The sequence below is a fragment of the Perca fluviatilis genome, chromosome 13 (genome assembly GCF_010015445.1).
Source record: "Perca fluviatilis chromosome 13, GENO_Pfluv_1.0, whole genome shotgun sequence".
In the NCBI taxonomy this organism is placed as follows: domain Eukaryota; kingdom Metazoa; phylum Chordata; class Actinopteri; order Perciformes; family Percidae; genus Perca; species Perca fluviatilis.
The window spans coordinates 9,053,091-9,080,985 of NC_053124.1; the positions used below are offsets into that span (position 1 = coordinate 9,053,091).

The 27,895-nt window shown below is 41.1% G+C and overlaps 1 protein-coding gene across 1 annotated transcript in view; it reads left to right on the forward strand.

The window, feature by feature from the left end:
- Positions 1-868: 868 nt before the first annotated feature.
- ctdp1 (CTD (carboxy-terminal domain, RNA polymerase II, polypeptide A) phosphatase, subunit 1) overlaps positions 869-27,895 on the forward strand; it is a 105,091-nt gene continuing 78,064 nt past the window's right edge. Inside the window, exons 1-9 of the mRNA XM_039820872.1 lie at positions 869-1,014; positions 1,104-1,399; positions 2,706-2,789; positions 3,484-3,577; positions 4,733-4,861; positions 6,646-6,796; positions 8,387-8,477; positions 10,115-10,281; positions 14,511-15,551. Of these exons, the coding sequence (XP_039676806.1) occupies positions 1,116-1,399; positions 2,706-2,789; positions 3,484-3,577; positions 4,733-4,861; positions 6,646-6,796; positions 8,387-8,477; positions 10,115-10,281; positions 14,511-15,551 (2,041 nt within the window). The 5' untranslated portion in view covers positions 869-1,014; positions 1,104-1,115. The remainder of the gene's footprint in view (positions 1,015-1,103; positions 1,400-2,705; positions 2,790-3,483; positions 3,578-4,732; positions 4,862-6,645; positions 6,797-8,386; positions 8,478-10,114; positions 10,282-14,510; positions 15,552-27,895) is intronic.

Here is a 27,895-nt window from a genome sequence, read left to right on the forward strand (position 1 = left end):
GACGCTTCCGTCCTAAATATGCTTTTAAACGAAAGGTTGACTCGGGTATATTCACAAAAAAGACCCTAGGTTGCATTTTGGCGAGAGTTACGCTTTAAGTAGGTGGACATGCGGACTGGGCAGAGATTCATCTTGATGGTGTACTCTCTGGTAGGAGGTACCGAAATGTACGTCACTGATTATACGGAGTGGTTCGAGCTTTCGTTTGAGGCATATGCCCTTGTCCTATTATTTACTTATTCGTGTCTTGTCCTCCAACTTTACATCCCAACTTCTACCTATGAAGTTAATTCATTGATAGTGTTGAGTTTAAAAAAAAAGTTAAATGTTTTGATGTATTCGCGAATGTGCTCTGCAGCTTATTGTGTTATAATCATGTCTGTCACAGTTACATCATCTTACATCATTTAGGTCTCTGGGCTCCTCATACGGTCCTTAATATCTGCTTATGGAAAGTTTAACAAAGACAAACAAGTAATGTTAAAGGGCTAGGATGGCTTGAGTGGATTTTGTCATTTATTACCAAATTTTGTTGGGATTTGTGTTAATAATATGATACTTTATTGTAACTTACAACCCGTTTGTTTTGTGCTTAGTGTCGCTTGTGCGTTGTTGTCAGTGTACGAAACCGAAAACTTTGATTGGCATTTAGAAGGTTGTGAAATTACTCACCAAAAAGAAACAGATAGGGCAATAGCTATAACAGAAAGCACTAAACATAATCAATGAGATAAAAAAAAACGTATGTAGTGAAACTATTTTTTTTTTTTTTTTAACTTTAATAAACCATATATTGCGCTATTTCATTAGGTATTTTATTTTGAAATATATATGGATTTTTTTCATCTAGCTGACTGCGTGGTATACTACCGGATGCTGTAGTGACCCGTGGACCCGTGTCGCTGCAGTGTTGCGTTTTCCTGTTTACGGGCGGGAAGAGCGAACGTAGCTGACTGGAAGCTACTGTGTTTAAATCGGCAGCACATTTCTTTTTAATTTTCCTTGATTCTCGTGGTTTGTAATTACACACGGGCAGTTGTGAGATCCAGTGGATACGTTTTTGAGTGGACCGTTGCTGAAAACTAAAGTGTTTTTTTTTGTAGAGTGCGGGGCAGATGGAGGATCCTGCAGATTCTGGCGGTGGTGCAGCATCGGAGGGCCCCGCGATGCAGGTGGCAGATATCTGCTGGCCGAGCGGGGCTCTCCCTCTACGGCTCCTAGAGTGGAAAGTCAAACCCGGGTCTCTTGTTAACTTGGACTCCGTGCTAGCACTGTGCGCTCCCATATCTCAAGAGAAAGGGACAGAGGCTGCCAGGCTACCGGAGAAAAAGGTGAAATCGGACCGAGCTGGAGTAGTCAAGGAGCTTTGCTGTCAACTTGGACAAGTTATACCTCCCGGGTGAGTCACTCTGCTAGCTAATGTTTTGCTGACCTGCTCCCTGCCTGCTGGAATGGCTAACGTTACAGGCGGCATGTCAGCTGTACTTTTGGTATCTCTTTGCCAGCTAAGGACTTCACCTGCAGCGTAACGTTAGCTAGCTAACGAGTTAACATTGCTACAAGTGCTAAGTACCGTTAGCTTGTTTTGCTAGCTGTACTCGAAACACCACTCGCAGCGTTTGCTCGCACCAGCGTCAAGTCAGTCAAAACAAACAAGCAGCCTTTTTGGCCAGCACTTTCAAAATAAAGGTGTATTCTTTTAGATAGTAGTTTCTGGGCATTTTCAGCAGTTGCAATTAAAGTGGAGATGCAACCCAATTGTCAGCAAAATTGTATTACACATTACACGGATTCTTAATTGTTTGTTTGATGTACTTGCGGTCATGCTCACAAGTAAAACATCTTAACGCTTTTATTTTGAAGGCACAACCACGTGGAGTGTTGTCTCGCTCTCGCGTGCATGAGATGTGTACACGCTGTGTAGGTTGACAGGTAGAAGAATGGCCCGAGGCTGCCTCTGTTGTCCCACTGAATTTGAACCAGCTAGCCGTTTTAACGCCTGCCTCTGCTTGCTCGCCTATTATTTCAGAATAACAGGAGATGTATTTTTCAGCAGCTGCTTAGCACATATTTGTCTACGGTGACATTCCTCCGATATCAATAAGCATTACACCTCTGATTCAAAACTTAAAACGATTTGCAGTCACGCCTGTGAGAGAAGTGGTGTTGCCTTCAAAAACTTAAAAAAGATCCATGCTGCTTGTTGTGACAGCAATTTGCCAGAAAGAAGTAATATAAAAACGGTGTAAAAATTAGAACAGAAATGATTTAGTATGTGGAAGGAGATTTCCATAAGTGAAGTAACAAAGTAATTTCGCAGAATAGCAAAAAGGTTAGCTATTTGAAAAGGTTTAAAAAATAAATATATCTAACTGTAGTGTCTTAATTAGATACAAAGCAAAACAGCTGTGTACCAAGCTGTTTATTATTGTAAATAAATACAGGCATGTTTAGTTGACTGGATTTACAACTTATTCCCTATTAAAAACCCAACATTAAACATATAGTTTTGAGGCTCACCGCTAATCAGTGATACACATGTGTTAAAACATGTAACATCTGATGAACTTGATTCATACCGAGGCCTCGCATGCTACGAAGCAAATGTCTATTACATGAAAATCTCACCAAAAAATGGAACTAAAGCACTATTACTGGTTTACCGAAAAGTTAATTACAGCAACATTGTGTTTTTCTTTTTCCAGAGGTGTCATTGTCCGGGTAGAAGAATGCAGCCATCCGATAGTAATGAAGGGTTTATGTGCTGAATGTGGCCAGGACCTGACTCAGTAAGGGCATGCACACACTGTAACATTTTTATACATGTATATGTTTTTCATTTTCCTGTTCATTGTTAATGACCGTGATCTGATTTGATTACTTGCTGACCCCACACATATATATCTGATCCTGAGTATTTCAGGTGGATTCTGTAATATTTGAAACCATCAGGTGGCACCAGAGATCAGACAGTGAGAGCTGAGAACAACTCAGGGCATAAATCGAGTGCTCACCTTCTGCCCTCTCCTTGCTTTCAGTTAGATGAAGATGTGAAATGTACAGCTGTAAGTTAGAACCCGAGATAAGCTACATTATTGTGGATTATTGATGTAAAGAAACAAAGTGTTGTTAAAGTTTTAGCTTGAAAGGAACGCGGAAAGTTGTTTTTGACGGTCAACCCCTTAAAGTTTGCATTGTGAGGATCCATGATGAGACTGGCACTGAACTGTTGAACAGCAGAGAATCATTCTTGCATGTCATTTGATAACATGTTTTATGTATTAATAGACAACAAGAATTCAGTCTAAAAGTAGCTTAAAACTGCCCAGCAATGAACCAAATATTTTGCCAGTTGTAGTGTTGTTCGTGCTAACTGCTGCTAAGTCATTCTACTCAGTCACAATATGTTCAAGGACCCAAGAGATGCACAAACCACAAAATGCATGACTCCCAAAGTTTTTTCTTTCTTTCTCCCTTTCTAAGGCTGCAGAGCACAAATGGGAACCAGCAAACTCCTATCTCCACAGCAACCGTCTCCATGGTGCACAGTGTCCCTGAGCTGATGGTCAGCTCCGAGGTGAGTCATATGATGGAGATGCGTGGAAGACAGGGCTAGTAGGGCACATATACTTCATATTCATGCTATTCTAAGATATCTGTGTGGGCATTCCTATTGGAAGCACTGTGCCCCCCCCTCCCCCCACCCTTGCGACATTTTATATCTTCAAATTGAACAAGTGCTCAACGTTTCCCGAGGAATGTCAAGAATTTCGGGGTGGAAAATCTTGTTAAGAGTATTTAGAACACACAACTCTCTGCCGAAACAAAATGATAATTCCACAGTCGTGAATAAGAAGCGTCAACCAGTTTAAACTATGCAATGAATATGTAATGAAACACCGGAAATATGAAAATATCAAAGGTAGATGTTTTTTTTCTTCTTCTTTCTCATCCAAACTCAAGGCCAGTGCTAACTTTCAACCCCTATAGTAGGTTGCATTCCAGGGCTAGTTTAATTCAATTCAATTAAATACAAATGTATTATCCTGTCAGGGCAATTACATGCAGCTCAATACCCAGGGCACACAAACACACTGTTAATAACAAAGTTTAAAGGTGCCCTGCCATACAAAACTGTTTTTTCTTGCATTTTTTTGAAATATGTTAGGTCCATATGTGTTTGTGTTATGTGGTGAATGTGAAAATGAACTTCTACCTCCTTTGTCAGCTCTAGCCACTGAACAGAAATAAGCAGAGAAATCAGGCCAATTACAAAAGCTGGTCAGTCTGACATCATGTAGCCTGAGCTCATTACTATTCATGAGCTCACCCAGTTGCGCTGGGTAAAGGATGCTGACAGCCAGGCTCTCATGGGCTAGCTGTTAGCCAATCAGATTCAAACAGCTTAGCTCGTTGAATATTAATGAGAACTGGCACAAATCGTGCTGAGTCTTCCTGCAGGCTTTCTATTCCACACTAGAATGGCATGAAACAAGGTAACCAAGGCATTTTATCCATTGTAGACATTACCACAAAGTAATGAAATACGTGTGGCAGGGCACCTTTTTTAAAAGAATCAAAACATGTAAGCTCAAAACCATACGTGAAATTCTGGTAATACCTGCTTATTTACACAATTATTAATTATATATGAAGAACTGAGATCATTTAAAAAAAAACATCAAGAGGTGGTGGCCCAGGATATTCCATTCATTCTTTTCCCTCCCAACAGCAAGCGGAGCAGCTGGGCAGAGAAGACCAGCAGAGACTCCACCGGAACAGAAAGCTGGTCCTGATGGTGGACCTGGACCAAACGCTGATCCACACCACTGAACAGCACTGCCAGCGTATGTCCAATAAGGTATTATTCCATCATATCTAGGCCTGCAACAATTATTACATAATTGTCTAATTGTCAATTCTTTTAAGTAAACGCGGTTGCTTTGGTAAACTAAAAATTAATTGCTAACATTAGCTAAGGTCTTAAAGGGTAACTACCTTTTTTTTTTTTTTTTTTTATACCTGGACCCCATTTCCCTATGTTTTTGTGTCTAAGTGACTGATGGGAACAACGATCTTTGACATTGGTCCAGTATTAAGCAAGATCGCTGCAGTCAGAAGCGGAGAAACAGGCTGCAATGTAATTTAATAGTGCAATTATCCAGCTTGTATTTTACCTTCACAAAAGTGCTCGTTTTACCACTAACAGGCTCAGATTAATATTCTAAGTGTCTGACACATGGAGATAGACCTTTAAAACCTCTTTGAGACCTTTCTGTTTAACCAGAAACCGGTCTGAAGTCGCAAGCGCTAAACCCACCAGACTCCATTTAAAAAAGCAATACTTTTAGCATTTATAGAGCCAACATATTTCCCAATGTAAATCGGTAAACTATGTGTTTATTTCAACCAAAACTAGAATTGTGGTGATTGGAAAAGTGGAAAGTCGACCCAAAACGTCTTTTCATCGTTTTATTTTGTTTCTGTTGACTTTGAATGAAGTGTATTTTACAATTTTTAATATTACTGTTTATTTACATGGAGTCTGGTGGATTTAGCGAACGTGATTTCGTGGATGTTTTTAATGTTTAAAAAAAGGATCTTACTCTTTAACAGAAAGGTTGACCTCAATTTGTCTGTTGTCAGACAATTAGAATATTAATCTGAGTCTGTCAGCGGCAAAACGAGCACTTTTGTGAAGGTAAATACAAACTGGACAGTTGCCCTGTTAACTCACATTGTAGCTCGTTTCACAGCCGACTGCAGCGATCTTGCTTAATACTGGACCAATGTCAAAGATTGTTGTTCCCGTCACTCACTTGGACACAAACAGCTACCAGTCCACACTCTGTACTTCGGTCTGTACCGGCACTTGAACCTGCGACCCTCCGGTTCCTAACCTAACTCCCTACAGACTGAGCTACTGCCACCCCCACATCTGTTAATAGATAACAGAACATGGAACTTAACATTAAAATGTAAACATGTATTGATTGTATGCAGTAGTTTGATGTCCCCTGTACTTGAGTTTATGTGATTTCTTTGATAGTTAACTTCATATTTGCAACCAGATATCACTTAAAGCATTTAATAAGACTTTTTTTTTTTTTTGGTGAAACAGAGCCCTGCTCGCACATGAGTAAAGTTCAAAAACCCACAACAGAGATGCTGTGAAAGTCTTGTGTTTTCCCCATATTTAAACGTGTATCATGCCGCTTCTCTCTCTATGCCAGTCAGCTTTTCACTCCGCTTTCGAGTGGCCATTGGGAACAACTATGAATACTTTGGTTTCTGACGAGTTTCTGCTCTAACATAATAGGGAGGACAGGAATGGTTTTCAGGATGATTCTCCTGAGCTAGATAAAAGGGCTGTCTGCCAGTGCAGTGATGTCAAAGCCTCATGACAAATGACTGTTTTAAGTACGTGCTGTAATTTGCACACTTTTGGGTAAAGGTCACTCTCCGTTTGCCATTAGAAACTAGATCTAGTAGTCATTTCTGGAAGTCACTTTGCACTGACAGTTGTCAGCCTTTTTATCGTTGACGTTCTTATTCAAAATCTTCCTCAGAGAGCAGATTCTGAGACCTAAATCTGTGCATTTACCACACCGTGTCATAGTTAACGCTCTATGTCACGTCCACCAGGGCATTTTCCACTTCCAGCTCGGGCGAGGAGAGCCCATGCTCCACACGCGACTGCGCCCACACTGCAAGGCTTTCCTGGAGAAAATCGCCAAACTCTACGAGTTGCACGTCTTCACGTTCGGGAGCCGCCTTTACGCGCACACCATTGCTGGTAAGGGACTCATTCCCTAACATTGTACAGCACTTCTCCCCCCCCCACATTATAATTGCTGATTACATGAATCCGCACGGTTTCATTGATATCAATATAGAATGCTTCTACTTGTACCGCCTGGTTGTGGCCATAAGAGGGAGATGTCTGCTCATGTTTTGTGTTCCAGATGCTGTTATGCTGGCTCACTGTTGTGCATCTAATATCTCTCTGTGTCATTTGCAAGCAGCAGGGGTGCTACATTTTCAAATGCAAGTTAAGCTAGTTAATGTCTGGCATTAAGTCTTTGGGTGGGCACCTGCTAAATCTGCAGGTACACTAGACAGCCCTTCCAAATGTAGCCCAGTTTTAAGCAGCATTTGACTGGTAGCTGACTGGTGTTGGTTTCCTTTTTTAGGTGAAAATATTTCAGTTATGATTTAATGCCGGGTTATATTGAAGTGTAGGTAGTTTGTTTATATGCTGTATTTTGGTATTCAGGGTGCAATCTTTCATTATACTGTGTTTAATAGAAGCAGCCTTGGCATAGTATGCTTCTGCCTCCATATGATGAATGTTTAATGCATTTTGAATTGGATTTGACTACTGGTCCTGATGCAGGGAGGTCTGCACGTTTCCCAGCAGTGCTCCAGCTATTGACAGCTTCTGCTGTGTGGTTAAAAGGGAGACTCTGTGCCGTCTTGTTCAGCCAGGGTAGGTCATAGTAACCCCAGCCAAGGTTTAAAGTGCTTTATGCTTATTTTCAGGTTGATAATTTTATTTAGAGGTTATATCAGAATAAGTTTACATGGTTTAATTTCTTACTTTTTCAAAAAAACACCATATATTTGTTGTACTGCACATTGCTGCAGCTCCTCTTTTCACCCTGTGTGTTGAGCTCTCTGTTTTAGCTACAGAGTGAGACATCTCAATTCTGTTCCATCTTTGTTGGGAGTCGCACATGCTCAATAGCTAGGTAAGGACTACTAGCCAGTCAGAAGCAGAGTATGAGGGCGTGCCACGCTAGCAGCTAGGCGAGCATTATAACGTGTGTTACAAAGTGACCACGTTTGTCTCTGAAGTAAAGGCTGGACTACAATAGAGCTGTTTGGAGCAGTTTGTGAACAGTGTTTTCTGTTGGAGATGGTAAGTCCCTTTGGGGGGGACTTTGGACTTTCTCACTTTGTGAACCTATAACGTGCACAAAAAAGATATAGAACACAATAAAGGAAAGGGGGAAAAAGCCAAAAAGCATAATATGAGCCTCAGATTGATTCTGATGAGAATCAATCTGTGCATTTCTTCTCAGACATAGTAAGAAAGAGTGAGAATGTTTTCAACGCTTGATTGAATGAGAAGATAATGGGGTAAAAGACAGTGACACGGTTCAGATAAGAGAATAGGCTATTTTCTTTGTGGGAGGATAGTTTTGTTAATGATTCCTAGAAATGGTGTGGAAATAAAATAGCATACTTTGTTGCAAGTGCTGTAGCATTCTGTATCTTTTCAATACAAGTGAACTACCTACCGCGACCTTGGAGAGGAAGTTTATGACTTCAGTCTTCAGATACCGCTTAATTGGCTTTCTTTTTCTTCTCTTCATATTTCCAGGCTTTCTGGATCCTGAAAAGAAGCTTTTCTCTCATCGGATCCTTTCCAGAGATGAATGCATCGACCCTTTCTCCAAGACGGGGAATCTTAGGTGGGAATTGCCTTCTGCTACCCTGCACCCATCCACTCCCTAGACATTATTTGGTAACACTTTCCTTGAAGGTATCTACATAAGAGTGAACACATGCACCCTAATTCTAACCCTAACCCTAACTTGTCATGACAAAAAAACCGAATGGCATTTAATGACAGAAGCGTTATGCCATAAACGTTTATGACTTGTTTATAATGTTTATGACCCGTTCATGACAGTGTCGTGTCACTCTTATGTAGATACCTTCAAGGAAAGTGTAACCCTGTATTTAACTCTTGCTTTGTTTGAAAGCAAAAATAGACTTTTTTATGTTTTGTATGGATAAAACTTGCGTATGTCTCATTTTGGGTTTCTTACAAGGTATTGATGGGACCGTTTGGTGGATTTAAACGTATGAGCCACGCTGCCTGTTGGCAGCAGGGAATTCCTCCAAATTGTTTCTCAGCTTCTGCACCCATTTGTATCATGAACAACCTGTCTCTATTGTTAGTGACTGTAGACGAGCACGACGAGTAAAGATCAATTATTCTCTCTCTGTGTTAGTAATGAATGGTTGTCGGTGACCTCTTGAAAAGATAAATGGACTGATTGAAGTGCCCCTTATTTTTGATTCATAGCAAAGTCACTACAAGAGTACTACAATCAAAGAGAGATAAATACCAGCCTCACAGTGTTTATCTGGGGGGGGAACTTTTGGACATACACTACCGCTCAAACGTTTGGGGTCACTTAGAAATTTCCATTCCACTCCATTACAGACAGAATACCAGCTGAGATCAGTTGCATTGCTTTTTTTTATCAGGGCTAGGCCTGTCACAATAAGCAATAAATCAATTAATCGCATGATAAATATAAATGAGCTCGATAATTTTTAAATGGAAATTATCGCGGCCGGAAAATTTCCATTTTATTTATTGTTTTTGGTTGTGTTTGGTTTTTATTCCAGTGCATTTGTTTGATAACAGAGACTGAGAGTCAATTTTAGTTATTGTTTTTGGATGTTTTGTTCATTTATTGTGGATATTTAATATGTCTTCCAGTTCCAGTGTCAAATATGCTTTAGAAATAAAAGTTTAGTGATCTTTGAAAAGGTGTACCTTTTTATTAATGGCATTATTATGCCATTATCATTATATTAGATGAAAATGGTCTCCCAACGACAATATTGTCGTTTATCGCAATAATTTCTGGAACAATTTATCTTCCAGCAAAATTTGTTATCGTGACAGGCCTAATCAGGGCAGCAGTTTTCAGATTACATTATGTGCTTACATAATTGCAAAAGGGTTCTCGACTGTTGTAGAAAGGAGTGGCTGATCTTTAATGCAATATCTACATTGCCCATTATCAGCAACCGTTCATCCAATGTTCCAAAGGCACGTTCTGTTTACTAATCTGATATCATTTTAAAAGGCTAACTGACAAAACATTGGAGAACCCTTTTGCAATTATGTAAGCACATAATGTAATCTGAAAACTGCTGCCCTGATTAAAAAAACAATGCAACTGATCTCAGCTGGTATTCTGTCTGTAATGGAGTGGAATGGAAATTTCTAAGTGACCCCAAACTTTTGACCGGTAGTGTAGCCTATGTCAAAAAGGCTCAGCTAGTGTCTTGTGGTTTATCCTGACAGGAATCTCTTCCCCTGTGGTGACTCCATGGTCTCCATAATCGACGACCGAGAGGACGTGTGGAAGTTTGCACCTAACCTCATCACGGTGAAGAAATACATCTACTTCCAGGGCACAGGGGACATCAACGCTCCCCCTGGATCACGGGAAGCTCAGATGGCAAAGAAAGGTACAGTCTTTTTTTTTTTCCCGTTTTTTTTTTTTTTTTAAGGGTAATTTCAGCATTTTTCAACCTGGACCCCATTTCCCCCAATGCATTGGTGTCTAAGTGACTAATGTGAACAAAAGTCTTTTGAAATTGGTCCAGTGTTGTGCGAGAACGCTGTAACCAGCAGCGCCCTTGCTTTCCACACGACCAATTTCCAAGATTGTTGTTCCCATCAGTCACTTGGACACAACAAAAACGTGGGAAAATAGGATCCGGGTTGTAAAAAAAAAACAACCAAAGTTACCCTTTTAATAACGTGACGCATTTGTTGAAAGACCCTGTAACGAAAAAAATAGCTGACAGTTTATGCAACACTGAGGGTCAAATGGACAAGCATGCCCTGTCCAGTGAGTGGTTTCCAGTACTGTGCACATTCCCCTGGGAGAGGCACTTTTAGCTGTAAGCAAGCAAGTCAGTCCAGTGGCTTCACTGATCTTTGGCTGCTCTCCTGGGTTCATAGTGCTAATGATGACTGTTACACAGTCCAGTACATAGCTGGAAATAGAGGCACAGCGTTCTCTGTGCTGTATCTCACTGACACGGAGTTCTGACACCAGGCGAATTTGCGATAGGACCAATTCTGGTGCAGACTGTTTAAAAATGCAATGAAAGGTGGCCGGGTTGGATGAGTGGTTAGGGCGGGTGCACATATACTGAGAGGCTTATGCCTCGACGCAGAGGTCCGGGATTCGAGTCCGACCTGTGACGAGTTCCTGCTAGAGCTGGGCAATATGTCAATATTATATCGATATAGTGATATGAGACTAGCTATCGTCTTAGATTTTGGATATCATAATATCGTGATATGACACAAGTAATGTCTTTTACTGGTTTTAAAGGCTGCATTACAGTAGAGTGATGTCATTCTCTGAACTTACCAGCCTGCTGTAACTGTTCTATTATTTGCCTTTATCCACTTAGTCATTATATCCACATTACTGATGATTAGTTATCAAAAATCTCATTGTGTTAATATTTTGTGAAAGCACCAAAAGTCAACTCTACAATATCGTTGCGGCATCGATATCGAGGTATTTGGTCAAAAATATTGTGATATTTGATTTTCTCCATATCGCCCAGCCCTAGTTCCTGCATGTCTACCCCTTCTCTCTCTCCCCTTTCTCACCTAGCTGTCCTGTCAAAATTAAAGGCGGAAAAGCACAACAAATTATCTAAAAAAATGCAATTTATAACATTATTATTTGGTTATGCATTAAGGGTGGGGGGAAAAAAATCGAAAATCGTTTGTATCGTGTATTTTTTATTTTTTTTTCCGGGATTTACATTTTTTTTTTTATTCTTTTCCCTAGAATCAATATTGAACAAAAAAAACAATGTTCATTTTTTTTTTTTTTTTTAACTATTTTCTGTTTATACGGTACCGCTGACAGACTGACTGACAGACTTGCTGTATATTAGGAAAATGATAACTATTAGGTTCCTTGGTCATATCGTTTATTATAGAGTCACTCAGCCTGGTCCCAAACTATAAATACTCATCAACACTGCATTCATGTTCAGCCAGCGTCCTGAGTTTACATGATGAGCCTACACCCCTCTATCCACCAACCTCATCATTAGTCAAAGGGACCCCTCAATAAACAATGATAGACTGTCCTAAAGGACTCCAATACTTTCCCCACCATACCTCAGACACGGTGTTATTTTCTTCATTATCATAGCAGGAAACAAGCTGTTTGGAGCCAGCGTGTCTCCTTGGGGACTTTTGTCGGACCCCCTCATTTACACCCACTCTCAAGCTGTCACATCAATTAGTGATAACTCGTGGTTGTACTGAGCCCATGTTACAACAGCTGCCAGGCTCAGTAATGGGCCTTTTTATTGTTGCTACTTTGAGAAAAGAATAGAGCGTTTGCCCAAAGCAGATTTGGTCCAATGCAAATACAAACTCCCGGAATATCATATTTTTTATTTATTTTTTTTTCTTCCCTCAAGCAATTCTCTTCTCTTGCTGCTTTGCAAGTCAAATCGTTTAAGTAGACCGGTTCTAGTAATCTCCATCACATGGACAACAACATACAGACATTTGCATGAAGGATTTGACTAAATGAGCAATTATGTCTTTTTAGATTTAGTATTAAAAAAAAAACACTATTTGGAGTTGCACTTGTATTTTCTGAAACAAAAACATTATGAAATAAAGATACCGGTTTATTTATTAACGCAGAGTTTAAAAAGCAATACAAAACATACATTTTGAAATAAAATGATTTTTTTGTTGTCGGCAGATGAACAACATATTAGGTAGCCACTTCATTCTAAAACTGGATTATTGAATTTATTTATTTTGTGGGCACATTGGTGCAGCACAAGAGACTGTAACACAATATTGACATATTGTGAATTTTGACCACACAGGGCCTATTTGGCTTGTTATCATCCTTAACTAATGCCATCTGAACCTTTATGTGATGTGAAATCAGTGGTGTAGTCTAATGTATTGTACACACACACACACACACACACACACACACACACACACACACACACACACACACACACACACACACAGTATATATATGACTTCATGTCCTGCATTCTGACACACTTTTATGCATCAATTTATGGTGGAAATTCCTTTATTTAGCCTATATGAAGAAGAAAAACACAGATGACATTTCAAAATATATCAAAAATATAATGGAAAGTATGTTGTTACGTGCCATTGCGCATTTTTTAAGTGGGTATATGGAAATCCTGTAGCTTTCTTAGTGGGTATACTGCGTATATACCTGTGTATCTGTATCAATGACTAGTCACTGTCCTGTAGATTGTCAGCCACTCTTCGCATTCAGATGCGCAAATAATGTAAGTCTAAAGTTCTTTGTTTTGCGCAAATCTGATTTGCTGCATTCGTACATACTAGGGGTGGGAATCACCAGAGGCCTCACGATACGATATCATCCCGATACTTATGTCACGATACGATGTTATTGCGATTTTAAACCTATTGCAATATTCTGCGATTATATTGCAATTTCTTACCTTTTTTGTCCAACTTGAAATTTTTCCCAATTTCAAATTATGTCCCCAAAAGGAAACTTTGTCAACATCTGTTTTATCTCAAAAGATACATTTCTCGGTTTGTTCATCTCACTTCAATTTTATTGCTACAAAATGGGATTGTCAAGCAGACAAACGGACCGACACATACATAGTAAAAGATCGATACTTGGCGTCTGTGTATCGATACATTATTGCCACGGAAAATATCGCGATACTATGATGTATCGATTGTTTTCCCCCCACCCCTAGTACATTCTGAAGGCCGGTGTCCACTGGCCCGTGCCTGCTCTCCGTGCACTGCTTCCTCAAACTATTTAGCTGCCCTCTCCTGTGCATCCAGCTCAGTGGTTCCAAGTCATACAGTACACTCCACTTAATATCACTGATGGAAGTATATGTTGTGCAGAGTTTACAGTACATCTTTCTATGTCATAAAAAAATGAGAGGATGCTATGCCTCCAAAAAATCATAATTCTTCTTATTTGTCAAGTTTGACTTTGTCAGCATCAGTACCACTTCTCTTGTGGATTCCTCTGTGTTGTTGACAGGTCATCACTTGAGAATTTGATTCCACGCTCAAACAGTCACTTGCACCGGAATGATCCAGAGGACTTAGATTTCCCCTAGAGGAAGATTCTACACCAATAGTTGATGCCAGCCAGGGCAGCTCTTCCCCAAACTGGGTTATCCCCTGGGTGGAGTGCACTCGTGTGAAGTGTTAGGAAGGTTATCACTAAGAGGTTTTATAATCACAGGATCACAGACCTCCCAGAATGTATAAATGCTAAGTACAGGGTGAAAAGGGCCATAACGATAACTGCAAAAATCCATTATGAAATAAAAGCAGACTTTTGAAGAAAAAAAAAAGGCATTGTGCAATGAGTAGAAGTCATATAAAAAGGATAAAATAACATTTTATGATAATGAGTTGAGTTAATAATTTTTTGAATAAATGATCAATGTCATGTGATAAATGATTTCATAGTTATTTATCCAATATTGAACACTTTGGAGCTCCATGGATGTCAGGATGGGGAAAATCTGATGTAAATTGGCCCGGTTGACGCCAGAACCCTTTCATCTTCGGCGCTGTTCTTACCGTCTCCTGTTGATTCTGATGCACGTGTCCCTGAATGCTGCGTAACTGCTTTGTCTTCTTCCAGCAGGAGGCCCGCCCAGTCGACCAGCGGAGAGCGCCGAACCAGGAGGGACGCTCGGTGCCGATGAGCAAAATAACGGCCCCAGTAAAAGGGCCAAAGACCAGAACGTTTCTGGAATCGAAGAGACCACGGCGTCTCAGTCCTCTCAGGAAGTACCGACAAATGAACGGACGCACCCCACAGGGGTTGTGGAGGATGAATCGGGACGCGGCAAAGGAAACTCCGAAGCTCAGGCGGGCGACCGAACAAACGCTAAGGAAGACGATAGCAACAGGACGCTGGCGGCACACGAGGCGCAGGACAGTGCAAACTCATCGGCGCCGAGCCACGGGTCCAACAACTTGGACTTTGACCTTTCCAGTGACAGTGACAATGACTCCAACACAGAAAAGCCACCCTCACCCGTGAGTGACAGCGAGGCCAAGTCTTGCCAGGCGAAGAAGTCCGGGCAGGAAGGAGTCACGCAAGAGCCCGGGGACGGGGCAAGGGAAGGGGACATTAAAGGCCCGAGTGAAGCACAAACCGGTTCGGACGCAGCAGAACCTTCAGGAGTTCTTCTCCCGGACCCCGAGCTGGGGAACGGCTGCTCAGATAGGAGAGAGCCAGAAACGGAGTCCCAGAACAGTGAACAATCTGGGGTGACCATGGGCGAGGAGCTGCTGGACCAGAGCATGGAGGACGAGGAGGAGGAGGAGGAGGAGGAGGAAGAAGAAGAAGAAGCGGATATCGACCAGGACGATCACCTGATCTACCTGGAGGAAGTGCTGGAAAGGATCCACGCAGAGTACTACGCCCGGTACGCGGCCTACCTGAGGAAGGAGACCTCGGAAACGCCGGACATTCGCAAGATCGCCCCGGAGCTGAAAAGCAAGACGCTGGAGGGCACGACGATCGTGTTCAGTGGCCTGTACCCGACCAACTACCCCATGGAGAGAACCCGGGAGTTCTACCACGCCAAAGCACTGGGGGCCAAGATTAGCAAGAACCTGGTTCTTAGCTCCCAAGATCCCAGTCGGACAACGCATCTCATCGCAGCTAGAACTGGTATGTAGAAATGTTTTACATGCTGTTCAACAAGCATACAACAGTAGCATTATCGCTGTCAAATTTGGCAAGGTGAAATAAGTTATTGTTATTAAATTTTTTATAAATCATTTAAATTTTGACACTGTGGCCTTAGCAATAAACAAGCAGACTGTTGTTTTGGGCTCCTTTTATCATGTATATATATATATATATATATATATACTGCCGTCACAAAGCCAAACGCGAGTAACTACATATTTGGTCAAAATTGAGTTTAAAGTGGAAATGGGCTTTGTAACATCTCCTACGTCTTGTGACAAAAACTCCTGGTTCAACTGTATCCCGTTTCAGAGAAATCACTATCTCAAATTTGCAGTAACTACAAAATCCAAGCTAGTACCAAGGCAAACCGCAGTAAGTGAAGTTACTGCGTTCTGCCTTTGTTTACCCGACTTTGACTCGGTAGCTAGTACCAAGGCAAACCGCAGTAAGTGAAGTTACTGCGTTCTGCCTTTGTTTACCCGACTTTGACTCGGTAGCTAGTACCAAGGCAAACCGCAGTAAGTGAAGTTACTGCGTTCTGCCTTTGTTTACCCGACTTTGACGCGGTAGATACTGCGGTCTGCCTCTGTAGCCACATTCAAATCTACCAATCTGTCCGCCTCACGCGCACAGCATCCTTATCACAGAGTCTGTTATATAGGAACGCCGTGCGCGAGGTGACACTGTGATACAGACCACCAACAAGCCAACATCATTAACCCAGAGAAACATGGCACAATCCCGAGGAAAACTTATAGTGTCTCTAGCTTTGAAATGCAAGTATCCAGACAGTGGTAAGGAACATGGTAAAATATGAACACCTAACCTGGCAAATAACACCTAAATCAATAAATTGCCGTCACTTGCTAGCGAGCCGCTAGCATATAAACCATTTTAGCTTACCTGCTCCCCTTGAAGGCAGTAACGTTAGCATCTATCCACTCTGGAAACGCTGTCATAACTGTTTTGTTTCTTGTTGTCTTCATTACTTACGCTATTGTAATGTATTTTATTAGGTAATCTCTCAGTTGAAGCTTAAGAGGAAGTTGTAAACATAGAGCTTTTATTTTGACGGGAAAAGGGAAGTGGAAAAAGCGTTGTATTTTCTGACCGTTGTCAGCATTTGAATTAAGTGAGACGTGCCGTCTTTGTGTCTTTATTTTAGAGCCCAAACAGTGAGACAATATAAGAAACGCTCGGTTACACTAGTTTCATTTAATTTTATGAGTATTTTTTATATGGAGATAGGCTACGTTCTAAATAATATTTTTAATATGTCAATATGTATTTTCAGTTGTCAGAGTAAAACATCTTTTTTTTGTTCTCGCAAATTGACAGAAACACAAAAAAAAAACAAAAACCCCCCCAAAAAAAAAAAAATTATTTAAACAGTAAGGCAGCATACTGTGACTGTACCTACGCATCTGCTTTATAATGTTGTCTAGCTGACACCACACACACACACACACACACACACACTCTTGTTATTCTGTTTGAGTTATGTTGTTAAATGTATATGAATTTTTAAGTGCCGTTTTATAAGTAACCTTGGTATTTAATGAATTAATTTTCAATTAACATAAAATCAAACACAAACCAAAATACCAGCATTTTGATTGTGTGTAAATTATAAGGATGTTTTGGGGGAAATAATGAGTGACAATTTAATCATTTAAGACTAATGTAACAGGGACATTACGACAAAATACTATTCTTGAATACACTGGATGAAGGTTACTAACAAGCACTTTCAACACTCAACCTATAAACATCCATAAACAAAACATAAAACCAATTAAAACAAATGAAAATGTATAAGGAATAAAAAAAGAAAGTTGGATTAACACATTTCAATTGTAGATACTGCACTCTGCCTTTGTAATAGTGTTTTAGTTGCTTGAGGTTAGACAAAGGCAGAGTGCAGTATCTACATTTTTAGGGTCAAAGGTCATATCAATGGTCTTTTTTTTATGTATAACATTTTCCTTCCTGTAAAGGTATTACATAAAAGTATCAACATTATTGTACCTACAACATGTTTGGCTGGCCTGTATGAAAACTTTGAAGCCATTTTTCTCAGTTTCAGTGTTGGCGTAGTTACTGCACTTTGCCTTTGTAGGGCAGTATAGGGGTCTATATATATAATATATAATCTTTTTTTTTTTCTTCTCGGAGGTGATGTGTCACCTTTTTCAGCCCTTCTGAGTTAGCAGGTATAAAAACAAATAGTTTTAAACACCAGTCCTTTTTTAGAGCCAGGCTGGTACTGGATTTGGAGGATTGATATTTTACCTCAAAACTGCGTAATGTTTTTTTTTGGGGGGGGGGGGCCTGAGTAGCTGCCCCCCATATACAGAGGCTCAGTCCTCGCCATAGCGGCCACGGTTTTGATTCTGACCTGCGGCCCTTTGCTGCATGTCATTCCCCCTCTCTCTCCCCTTTCATGTCCAAACTCAACTAAAGGCATTAAAGATGCAGTAGGTAAGTCTTATAAAACTAACTTTCTGTCACATTTGCTGAAACTGACCCTATGTTCCAGTAGAACTACATGAATTATGTAATATAAAAAAAATCCAGCTCCTCTGGCACCACCTACTGCGATTGGCAAAATTCCACCTCTCCCGGTTGATTTTCTCCAATCAGGGCCACAGGGGGTGTCTATCTGCCTGTCAATCACTGCTCAGGCACGTACACGCATATATATAGCATTCTCCCCTCCCCCCCCCGGGCACGAGCTGCAGAAAAGTTTTCCAAAACTCCGGTGAATATTGGAGCGTAGCCACATTTCTTCTCGATCTTTCACTTGGTTATTAGTAGTCAAAAGTCCACAAAGCTACGTTGGTGAGGATGATAGTAACGTTAGCACAGTGGTCGGTCTGATGTGATGCTGAAATGGCTAACGCTAGCCTGCTAGTTAGGATCGTTTTACTGTTTGTGAGTAAAGTTAACGTTGTCTTAATTCAATTCAATTTTATTTATAGTATCCAATCATAACATAAGTTATCTCGAGACACTTTACAGATAGAGTAGGTCTAGACCACACTCTATATCTTAGTGTTTAGGTATTGAAAATGTTGTCTGTCTGACATGCAAAACTCCCTTGTGTGGGAGGGGCTTAGGAGACGGTTTGGGCTGCAGCAGAAAGGGGGGAGGGACTGAGAAGTTGTCGATGTTCAAATTTCTTAGCAAAGTCCTGGCTCTTCACAATCTTACCTACAGCAGCTTTAAAGGCCAAAAAATAATCTCAAAAAAAAAAAACTGACCTACTTTTTCTGACATGTAGGGCTGCTTCCTCTTAGTCGATTTGTCGACTAATCGCTCGTTTTGGTCTTGGTCAACTTAGATTTCTTTAGTCAATTAGTCATGTTTTATGCTTTTTTCATGCTGAATGACTTATTTCCAAGAAACGTACGAGCACATCTCTGGTAAACACAAGAATTAAAGTGGTGCTGACTCTTTGCGGAGAAACTCAGATTTACAGATCTGTCGATTAAATCAACTAATCGATTAGTCGATACAATTGAAAGAGTGTTAGTCGACTAAGAATTTCTTCAATGGAGCACAGCCCTACTGACATGCACATAGGGCTGGGAGATATGGAGAAAATCAGATATCACGATATTCTTGACCGAATACCTCGATATCGATATTGTGGCGATATTCTAGGGTTGAGAATTGGTGCTTTAACAAAATATCTTCACACTTAGAGTTTAGATAAATAATCATCAGTAATGTGTACATAATGTCTACGTGGGGAAAAGGCAAATAATAGAACAGCTAGAACAGTCTGGTAAGTTCAGAAAAGTACATCACTTTACTGTAATGCAGCCTTTCAAACCAGTAAAAGACAACACTTTACATTATCCAAAATCTAAGACGATATCTAGTCTCATGTCACGATATCGATAGAATATCGATATATTGCCCAGCCCTACGTGCACATTATCATTTTTGTTCATTTTAGTGAATACAGTTGAGGCATTTTTTTTTTTTTTTTAGTAGCCATGTAATTGGTGCAAGTCATGCTTTGCTAATCAGGCTAGAATTCAAGAAGGGTCATGCAAGGCTCGTTTAAATGCCGGCCAGGCTTACTGGCATATTGGCAGATTTGTGTGTCTGAGTCTGAGCCTTGTCAAAACTTTGAGCAGAGATAATTGAGATTGAATACACTGTCATCGCAATTACTGTATCTCCCAAGTCAGCCGTTCCATTGTGATGAGCTCTGGTTAACATACTGTCTGACTACAGGGTGTACCACTAGGTGAGGTGAGGTCTTGGTTCAATTCCTGGCAGAAGCAGCAGCAGCAGGAAATGTTTGTTTGTATTGGCCGTAACTGAATATAGCTCTGGTATACAGAGGGTGAACGGTAAACAGGGAGGCTGATATCACGAAGATAAAATTGTAATTATACGTTTTGCATTTTTTCCTTTTGAGGCATTCTGAATCCAGTGCAGGAATAGCAGACTCCCGCCCGCTCATTTTATTGAGATGTAATTACAGAATGTAAATGCATTGCATAAATATTGCAGAAAAAAGTGCAGTTTGATTTTATGAAAATCTGAAATGATTATAATTTTAACTGTTTTTTTTTTTATGCTGATAATTAAGCAGTGGATGGGAGGACATTGTTTGTGACTACAGACTCTGTACTACATTTAACAATTATTTCTTAAACACTAAATATTAAATTTAAATAATAATATATAATTAATACATTACATCTATCTATATCTGTGTGGCTATCTGCCACATGGTGAGTAAATGTTTGTACCAAAATAGTTCTGTTTTTCAGTCTTCATTTTGGCGAAGGTGCGGCTACTTTCTTCTGGTCCTCTGCTGTCTGCATGTCGGAGCTTCGCGGCGGGGGGGACGACACACGCACACACACACACAAACGCTGGCGCACACACCAGACGCCAGCCACCCCGTCACTTCTGTTTACTGATAGCTAGCGTTTACCTGAGGCTAATTAATTAGCTATTTAGTGGCAGTTTTTGGCAGCCAGCCTTCCAAAAGAAGGCACAATGAAAGGAAATGTTATCCGATCATTAACCGTTGACCGACCAGCAGGAAACGGAGTCTCAGTTCACCCGTCCAGGAGGCTCTGACACATTTTCCGCAGTCCGTGTCCTCGGACAGCTGTAGGCTTGGACCGGTTAATGTTAATGACACATGCAGCCACTTTCCTGAAACCGCTTGCGAGACTGGCAAGTAGGGTTGGGCATCGTTTGGATTTTAACGATTCTGATTCCAATTCCGATTCTTCCTTTCGATTCCGGTTCTTATCGGTTCTCGATTCCGATTCTTTGAGGGGTGGAGTTGAAACGGGTCACATGTAGGGCTGCAGCTATCGATTATTTTAGTAATCGAATATTCTACTGATTATTCCATCGATTAATCGAGTAATCGGATAAGAAATACTTAGTAAGAAATACTTCGTAAACAGCAATAGTAAATATTTATTATTGCTGTTTACTTAAAAAAAGGAAACCTGTCGCTTGTATATATACACAAAAGACTGGTTTCCTTTTTTAGAAAAAGCAAAAAATTGTATTGTCAAATTCCAAGACCCTTAAAAAGAAATACATTACAATAGTACATTTTTGGTGCCCCAAATGTTAATATTTTTCACCCAATTCCCCTTCTTGCCTCTGGCTCTTTGCACTGGATATGCAAAAGAGCTGTTCACTGACCAGAGGGTTTACAGCAGGGCTACTCAACTTCAGAAGCCTAATACACAGTGAGGAGCATAGCTATATCTATGGTGAGGAGAAAGAATAAAGAATGCATGATGACGTCATTCACGTGCATATTAAGTAGCCATGCTGGGGGGAGGAGCCGGTTTGTCTCCGGCAGCAGCTACATTTCCAAAGATTAGAAGCAAACTAATAAAAAGTTACACTACAAACCGACAGCTTTCGTTTTAGCTTGGTAAAACATCGCTATTAGCAGAGTAGCATGTTGTAGGCTAGTTGTGTAAACAGCACGGTGAACGAGAGCAGCAGACGTTAGCTACCTTGTGTCGGGTTGGCTCCGTGGAATGGATGAGTACACTGGAGGTTTGTTACAGAGGTGGTGTAGCAGCATGTTTGCAGCTTAAAATGATCCCAAACTTTCTGTCGTTTTCTGCGCGTGTCTCTCCCCTTTTAGACCCTCGCTATTTTCATCTTCCTTCATTTGTAATATGGGCCGTCAGTCTTGTCTCCGCAGAAGCGCAAACCTCTTGTGCACTAGTAATAATCCTCCGTGCGGAAACACAGTGAGCCGTACAACCTTAATTACATTGATTTAACGAAGCTTCGAGGCAAAGAATTTTGCTTCGAGGATTTTTTGTAATCGAATTATTCGAGTTATTCGAAGAATCGTTGCAGCCCTAGTCACATGCCTATTTTCACAAATAAGAGGAAAGTTTTATTTTGATTCAAAGGTGGTTTGCGGTTTTACAGCTTTTAAAGCCACACTAGAGCACCGCTTACTGTGCTCCATGGCTGCAACACAACAAGCACCTGGCCGCTACGGAAACCCAAACTTGCGCATGATAAATTAGGATGTGATGATCGGATATGAAACCAAATCCTCCAAACGATTCCAAAACGATTCCAATAAAGATTCCGATGGAATCGTAATTTTTGAAATGATTCCGATTAGGAATCGGTTCTCGATGCCCAACCCTACTGGCAAGTCCACAGCGGCCCGTGGCGTTTGTTCTCCGAGCCGGTCTCCACCGCCTCCACCTGCAGGTCGTCAACTGTGTGGTTTGGAATGAAAGGGAGACACGGATCGCTCAGATACATTTTTTTACAGTTTTATTTTTTATTTTATTTTTTACAACGTAGTTAAGGCGGCAGGCGTGTGTTGCTTAGGCGGCCGCCTTAGCTGCAAGGTGCTGCGGGAAACCCTGATAGCTGAGATGGTATTGTTGTTGGGTTTGCGTCAGAAACCAGTTGTGGATCTCTGTGCTCCCTACCTGTTTGCTTGTTTGGAAGTTCTCCTGCACACTGCTGGCCAAAACATTAAGGCCCAATCCCAAAGTCCGGACTCACAGACTCACGGACTTTGGTGCGCGTTCTCGCGAAAATTCGTAAGGGCTTAGGGTTGTCCTAATGTGGAATTTCAAAGGGCGTGAGGGTTTGAGTACACACTTACCGAGCCCTTTCCGTGAGTCTGCATCAATGCAGACTTCACCAAAGGAAATTACCCACAGTTCAAAGCGTTGTGACGTTCACCGCGGAGACGATAGGGAAATCCGGAAATTACGAAGGTAAACAACAGCACGACATACGACCACGGAACGGACCAACCTGTTGTCCAGCTTGTAAAACAAGAGTTTGGAATCAGGTAGCAGTCTCCTGGGCCTTGGCCGTGTGGAAAGCAACAAACTTAAAATGAAAATTCCCAAACCGGCAAGTGTCAGCAACATCTTTGTTATTAAACGTCGCCAAGGTAACATGTGATCTCGTGAAGTGCTGTCCCGATCCCATTTCTACCTATCTGAGCCCATGTGGCCTCACACACTCACTCACTTATTACCTGAGATCAATTAAGTCTGTGAGTCCTTAGTCCTTAGTCCTCAGGGCTCACTTTGGGATTGGGCCAATCAATGCAGCCTTAAATAGTAATGCTTTAAAATTGATTCCCGCATAGTTCCTTGAGACTGCTCCTTCTCTGTAATTAGGCCCCACTTGATCGACAGAAACACAGTTCACTGCATTCTGACATTAGAGATCCATGAGAACACTGGAGACAGTTTGTTTATTTTTCCCCCCAAATCCGTAAGGACTTAAAATAAAAAAAAAAAAAGCTGGTGAAAAAAGTGTTACATGGAGGCTAGTTCTGCACTCGTAAGAGCCAAGATTATGATTATGCTGAGGCTGAGAAAACTGGTTGAGTAGTTCCCAGTGAATATCGAATAGTATTTTTGCTTGAAATGCCCATCCCTAGTCAGGGAATTAATGCTCGTTTGGGCTAACTCCAATCCCTTTATCAGCAGTTGGGAAGCAAGAAGCGGGAACTTTACGTGGTCTGGGTGAGCTGCAGCATACTTAACTTAAACTTACACTGTTCATTTTTCTACCACCTGACAACTTTTAAAACTAATTTCTCCTCTGCCTCCAATCGCCAATACCGGTCTGCTCTCAGGGCATCCATCGTCTCTCTCTCTCTCTCTCTCTCTCTCTCTCTCTCTCTCTCTCTCTCTCTCTCTCTTTCTCTTTCTCTTCCTCGCTACTCTTATACCAATGTAATACAGTGTTTTCCCCAGGTTTGTATAAGACTTTGGTGCACGTATTTGGCTGGAGGTTCAGGGGTCCTCCCTTAAGAAAATTAGGTAAGGTTTTCAACAACAAAATGCAATTTTACATCATTTTGGACTATTATTATTATTATTATTATTATTATTATTATTATTACCATATCTGTGTCTAAAACGTTTGAAAAGCTATAGCAGATAATAAATGTATAACACTCAAAAAGCTTAAAGACAAAAGTCCACTGGGGACCAACTACAATTATGAGATCTGAGGTAAGTAAATGTAATGTAAATGGACTGTTTTTATATAGCGCTTTTCTAGTCTTAACGACTTCTCAAAGCGCTTTAACATAGTACAGGAACCATTCACACACATTCATACACTGTGGCCGAGGCTGCCGTACAAGGTGCCACCGCTCTACCACTTAGCCACAGCCGCCCCGTAAGTCATTTAGTTAGTTATATGTTACACACATTCGCTTTTGCGCTATGAAAATTGTGTTCTTTTACGTTGCTATATCAATTTGAATTTGATTAATCCTTCAGCCCCAATTGCTGCCAATCCACTTTACTTTCTGAAAACAAGCACGGGAAGTGGCACTGTCCCCTGGGAACTAGCCCCGCTGTGAGCAGCACACTGCAATCACTCGTCTTGTACATCAGAAGGAGAGACAAATCATCCGAAGCTGAAACCAGGCTAATATGAGCAGTCACTCACTCAGTCTGGAAAGAGCTGCTGAAAACGACCATTAAAAAAAAAAAAAGCGCACCTCGTCGAATTCACAAAAAAATCATCGGTTTTCTTTACTATTATCGTTCCCACAGTGTTCCTTCAATGATTGGTTACAGATATAATACGGCTTTTTCAAAGCAGCATGCCTTAAATCTCTGCATATTCCATTTCCTTTTTTGTTGACCCATTTTAACTTTCTAAGGGCAGAATTATTAGAAACGGCAGCCAAAAACATACTCTTTTTCTTATTTACACTATATTTACAAAATTGGAACCGTAAACCATCCCGCCTCTTGCAACTCCACCTTGCCCTCTTACTTCAATCTTTCCACCAATCCAAGCCTTTTAAATGACCTCTTCATGTCCTGCATGACTCCCAGCTCGTAGATGGACACACAAAAAGAAATCATTCTCTAACAGTTAGACTGATGATAGAAAGGATGTCTAGTTTTGTTGTGTTTTTAGTCACAAATGACTATCTAATAACTACTAATAACTACTAATCTATGCACGGTGATGCCGCCCTCTTGGTCGAACACTGTTACGAGTGACCTATCTCAACAACGGTTAGATAGATCTCCAACAGATTTTGTACTTTGTATATTTTGTCTGTTAGCATGCTAACACCTAGGGCTGGGTTAAAAGATATCAATTCATACAGAAAGTGGCTGGCTTGGCAACCAGGCATCAGCTTTTGGTTGCCAAAATTGACAATACGGTTGCCATGTTTAAACTGCCTATATTTGGAGCAATTCATTTCTTATGTAACTATAGCACACTGTAATAATAAAACAATGAGATAATGATTCAGTGTTTCCTTTAGGATTTTCTTTTTTAGCAGTGGGAGCAGGTCCGAACACCCCGACACACACACACACACACACACACCTCTGTTAACACAAACAATGAGGCATATTCTCAGTTGTGATTTGTTTTTTTGAGTTACTACTTAGGCCAACTTTGACATATAGGCTAAGCATTCTGTAGCAATTAACAATAAACCCACTATTAATTACATTATCTTAATGCAGTGTCACTACTTCAGCATGTAAATAATGCACCTAAAATACAAATGTGAGCGAGGGCGTTCAGCAATCGCTATCGAATCAACAGCCACGCGCATTTTAGCTCGCAGGTGAAGAACACAAACAACGAAAATCACCAGTTAACTTAATTTAAATTTACAAGACCAGGCTTAAATGAACTGACAACATAAGTTATACCACTTACACTTCTCAACGATGTACACACACAATCTCAACTGGCTTATCATCCGGACAGCATCTCTTTTTCCTTTCTCCCTTTTTCTGCCGAGTGTCCGCGCTATGCTCCGACATGCACTCTAACAATGCAGCCCTATTTCTGATACCGTGTGGGGGGGCAGACATGTTGCCATGGGGGGCTGCCACGGTCAAATCAACATAGAGGAAACCCTGTAATGGCTTGCAATCTAAGTTCCATCCCTCTCAAATAGGGGTGCAAAGGATCACAAAACTCAGATCTGATACATTTTTGGATCAGTACAAAAAAGGGGGGGATTTAAATGATTGTAAAAAATGTACTAAGAATAATTACTTCTTTCACCAATAAATTGCTATTAAAAGAAAAAAAAAAGATGATAAAAGGGTATTTTACAATAATTTTGAATGCACCACGAGGTTTACCAGTTTACCAGTGAACGCAACATGTCCCGTCTGTGTTGTTTCTCCGACAACAGCAGAGACCAGAGTGCTACTTTGTGTCTGTTAGCTCATAGCTTTAGCGTCAGACTGTTGTACGTCCCGCTGTAGGAGTCCTCTACAGTGAAATACAGTCACACTACACCGTTTAGCTGTCAGCATTTTAGCCGTGTTTAATCCAGTTACTACTGTAGCTAACGGTAGGCTAACGTTACCTGCTGTGTAACGTGCTATTATGGTGCTTTTTCATTACATGGTACCTGCTCACCTCGCCTTTTTTGGTTTTCCATTACGAAGAAAAGTACCTGGTACCTGCTAACAGGTACTTTTTTTATTTTTATTTTTTTATTAATACCACCTCAGTCGAGGTTCCAAGCGAGCTGAGGCGATACCAAAAGGTGATGTGAAAGCGACAGACAGGGGGTGTCCTGAACAAACCCGCCATTTTTAAATAGTTTAGCCAGCGCTGTTTTTTTATTTTTTTTTTCTTTAAACAAAATGTGTCTTCTGGCTGTGGCAACAACAACACACCTTCGACGTTCTGTGTGTGTGTCGCGTTACGGTGCAGATCCACTTGTCCATGCGACGCTTCTGTCGCGTCGCGCCCCGCTCTATTCCTATGGGTGACGTCAAGCGACTTCAACGCTCCTGCAAAGCATTCCGGGAAGGCGGCGCTACATTTGAAAAAATGCTGCGCGTCAAAAAGCTCGCCGATGCCCAGCTTTATGCAAATGAATCGCATTGAACGCGACGCGACTATCCAGTAGAAGTAGACGAAAATCTTTCAAACTGACCTTTGTTGATCTGAAATGAAGACATATTCAGCAACTGCAACGACGGCTATTTCGCTAAAAATGTTTTCAGGAACACGTTTCGGTGGACTATTTTTGTAAAATACAAGATCGTATTCTCAACGAGCCGCCATGACACTCTGTTGAAATTCTCGAGTAGCCACACCCACGTCACGCGTTCGTCCAATCAGCTGCTGGTTAGGGGCGTGGAGCATCAACCATGGCTATATGACGTCGCGACACCACCCGACAGTCGTGTCGCAAAAGTGGATCTGTACCGTTAGGTCACAGCAGTTTACTGCGGCGCCGCTATGACGACCAGCCACGCTGACGCGGTACTAAAATCTGCAATGGAAAACGGACGCACAGCGTGTCGAGGCGAGTTGAGCAGGTACCATGTAATGGAAAAACGCCATTAGTGTTTACTAGCGTGCAGTTGACATGCTCGATGTTTCTGTTGCCTCTAAGGTGGGTTTCGGAGCATCAGAGAGCAGCGCAGACATTTAAGTGGCACCGTAATGATGCACCAAAAATTCAAAACCCATGTCATGCAAAAAAAAAGGCCCCAAAGTTAGGCGGAATTTTGGCGAACCTTACACATCACAGATGTATGATTTTAGTTACAATGTCTCGGCATCACACTCTCTGCACTAAAGCACTTGTGGATTTTTTTTCTGTCTCTATGTAACTGCTTTGGGGCCAATTCTTAACGACGAGCATTAGTTCTCTGATAATATCTTTAATATCCAAGCAAATTTGTTATTGTAACTGAAATGTACCTAATCAAATCAAAAATCAGGACTATGTCCTAGTCCCACTAACGCGCTAAACTTAGATGGCGAATATGGCCAACGTTGCCTGCTAACCA